The 3,456-nt window shown below is 42.2% G+C and overlaps 1 protein-coding gene and 1 non-coding gene across 2 annotated transcripts; both read left to right on the top strand.

Moving 5' to 3' along the window:
• LOC6611355 (transcription initiation factor TFIID subunit 4) lies at window positions 1-862 on the top strand. The gene has a single exon (XM_032725929.1). It carries the CDS (start codon window positions 66-68, stop codon window positions 801-803), a length of 738 nt encoding a protein of 245 aa, XP_032581820.1. The 5' UTR covers window positions 1-65; the 3' UTR covers window positions 804-862.
• Window positions 863-2,519: 1,657 nt separating this feature from the next.
• On the top strand, window positions 2,520-2,592 carry Trnar-ccu. The gene has a single exon. It is a non-coding gene; the product is annotated as a tRNA-Arg (tRNA).
• Window positions 2,593-3,456: the final 864 nt, after the last annotated feature.

Here is a 3,456-nt window from a genome sequence, read left to right as displayed (position 1 = left end):
TTGACTTATCGAAATTTGCACAGCAAAAAAAGGAAGCCTCGCGCAGTTTGTGAATTATATCCGTGATGTCAATTATTTCCATTGAAGTTCCTATTCAGTCGTATGCTGGTCAGCTGCTCATCGTCAATGATCTTATTCTGCCGGACGCAGGCTCTCAGGATGCAAGCAAGGCAAAAGTGTCGATGAAGAAAAATCAACGTGCATCCTTCTTTGACCGCAACAGTATCTATAAAAAGATAATGAAGCACTTGTCCCAGGGCAACCAGGCGGATGATATTAACATTTCCGAGCAAGAATGGCTCCTGGACGCTTTTTTGGCCGCCTTGGAGACCTACATGAAACATGTGGTCAAGAAGACTATCGAATTGTGCGAGCATCGAACGAGCTATCATCTGCACAACGACCAGCGTTGTGTGATGAAGAATGATATGAGGGTCACGATGATGTTCCTCAACGATCTCGAGATGGCCGACTATGGATCATCGGATGACGAGACCGGCTTTTATCGCAAGCGCCGGGCAGAAAACATTGACGAGGAGAGAAAGGTAGCTCGTCTGGAATCGGTGAATGATACGGCCTTGCTGGCCATCGGCGGTCGAAAGCGCCCGGCGGAACAACCAGCCCCAGATGGTGCTCCAAGTGGATCAAAAGTCGGCAAAGTGCCCTGTGCTCCGATCCAGCGAACACTTGCTCCGCGATTTAAGCATATGAACATCAGGGATGTTCTGCAGTTTATGGAGGAGGACAGACGCTACGCCCGGTCCAACATGCTTTTCGAAGCATATTTGAAATATAAGTCATAGTTATGTAATTATAAAGACTTTCCAAAACAGATTATTCTGTTTTATTCAGCACATTAAAATGAGAATGCATTTAAATTAACAACTTTTTAAAATTGGTAAATTTTTAAAAAATGAAATGAAATAAATCTTATCCATATGTGCAAATACATTTCTAGAATATATTTTAAACATTTTTACTGTACGTATGATATTCAAAGGAAACCAATTCCTGTATAATTTTGTTTGCCCCCTGCACGCGCGTTACGATTTAAATTGCAGCCATCGCAGTTCAATGAACTTCCTTCTCGCGTAAATCCCCAAATGGAAACCCAATGAAAGCCCAAGGAAACAGGTGGTGTTTGCCGTATCCTTTGTTCGGCTGCACTTGGCATTCAATGGATCCCTTGCTCCGTGCACTTTGAACTTTTGTGCTGCACTGCAGCAGACGGATGACAATGGAGCGGGGCACTCAAAGGAATATCCGGCGAGACAGGAAGCATATGCGCACTGGAATCGAGTATCGAGCACATTGCGCATGCGCCGCGCGATAGGAAACGTGATTTTATCGGGCCGGCTCATTATGTTAAGTGCTGGCAATAAAATCAAAGCGCACGCGGCGACACATTTCATTGAACTTCAATTGAAGCCGTTCCCCAAGTCTGCTTACTCACGTAAGAATTTTTTTGTTTTTTTTTTTGTTTTTGGGACATGACCGAGGATCGTGCTAGGAACCTTCTGAGGTGGGGAGCATTAATTTCCATGTAATTGTGGACATTTAAAGGGGTTAGTGCGATTATAAATGCATTGAGGCTTGGAATATGTTAACAAGACCTGGCATAGAAAGCGTATTCAGTTGGTGTCAACCTTTGAAGCGGAAGTTTAGAATCTATATTATCAAGTTCTCGGTTGCCACTATAGGGGATTCCCCTCAGGTAAGATAATCTCTATTCATATATAACATTTTCTATTAATCCTGCCGGAACTGAAAATATGCACCCAGGACAATGCACCCACAACTTGTTTATATCTTTCTATTCATAGATAACCGCTTGATAAGCACCTAATGCATAAACAAATTGAAAGTGGGCCCATCCGCAGGATCACCACCTGTCCGTGCTGCGAAGATAGCCACCCCTATTCAAGGCACCCTCTACAAAGTACTTGCTACATGTTGCAACCTCAACTCGGGCGTGTATCCCTTTTTTCAAGGACTTTTCAGGAGCAGCTGGTGTAGGCTCGAGGAAAATATCAAATGCTGTCAGGCGTAAACTTGACAGGTAGATGAGCAGGAAAAGTTCTCCCCCTTATTGTATCCTTTGTCCGGCGATCGGAAGAAGAGAAAACCACCCCAAAGTTGCCACTTTAAAGCACTTAGAACAATACTTTTAATATAATGATTAAAAGACAAGACAAGAAATTAATATAAATTCACTATAGAAATTTAATCATAAAAAGAGTGTAAGATTATATATTCACGATCCAAATCGTATAACAACAAATGAGACGACGACTGAAGACTTTATGGACGTAAAGGAGAAAGTCCTGTCTGTACAGTAATTGTCGTACCCAATAAAATTTGTTTCAATTGTTACTAAAAGCTTTTCATTCGGGCCTTTTTAAGAAATATAGAAATCCACAATATATATTTTTGGATAAAAAAAATGTAACCGACCGATATATTTACTGGTTTTTGTCGCCCTTAAGTTTATTGAAGCTCATTGACGGCGTGGACAACAGGCCCCAGTGGCCTAATGGATAAGGCATCGGCCTCCTAAGCCGGGGATTGTGGGTTCGAGTCCCATCTGGGGTAAGAGTGTATGTATCCTTTTTATTTTATTTTTATCTAAAACTGAATTCTTTTTTAAAATTTAATGGCTAAAAATCTGCATCTTGGATAAAAGCTGCATCCGATCGAGTTTCCAACCAAAACCCGCTACTCAACATGGTCCCTTGCTAATTAAAAACGAGTGTTCGATTTCTTATATTTATAAATATATATCGTTTTTATAATATTTTCATTAGATCAATCTTTGATTAGTGGCTTAACAATTGACTTTTAATATTTTTTAACATATATTTCGAGCGACATTTCTTTTCAGTGTACCGACCGCTTTTCCAGGCGGAAGAGCCTGCTTTTTATGACGAAAGCAAGGTGTGTTTGAACAGAGGGCCGTGTTGCCGAGAACCTTGCAACCCAGTAAGGACAGGAAGGCGAATTCCAGCACATGCAACACCGCTGGCGGAACCACACCACCACAGACGATCCGTTAGGTTCTTTTTTTATAGGTGCACCATTATCGTATTTGTATAGCAGGAACACACAAAGAGTTGCTCTTGTGTGGGGCAGGAAAATGTGTTGCACCTTTTTTGCATAACGCTGCTTTCTGTTCCGCTCAACTCCGATCCGATCCGGCGATGTGGATATATGTCTGTCATCGTTGTATTATTAAAAGACGACTCCGTCTCTTCTTTGATTCATCGCTGAAGTAGCAGCTGTGCCAATACGCGGCCGTAAAAAATAAAAGTCCAACAAATTATTGTTTGCCGAATGGTATACGGGACCGGTGTTACATTCAGCCGGGGAGCCCGGAGAATCGGAATCGGAATTGATTGGAGCCGGGCTAAGCTGCCCGTGTGTGCGATAAGGAACCTGAAGGGGAGCCACAATGACATC

The sequence above is a fragment of the Drosophila sechellia genome, chromosome 2L (assembly GCF_004382195.2).
Source record: "Drosophila sechellia strain sech25 chromosome 2L, ASM438219v1, whole genome shotgun sequence".
NCBI classification, from domain to species: Eukaryota; Metazoa; Arthropoda; class Insecta; order Diptera; family Drosophilidae; genus Drosophila; species Drosophila sechellia.
This window is presented reverse-complemented; position numbering and strand designations above follow the sequence as displayed.

Coding starts and splice junctions, on each gene's coding strand:
- LOC6611355 (XM_032725929.1), top strand. CDS start 66: ATGTCAATTATTTCCATTGAAGTTCCTATTCAGTCGTATGCTGGTCAG.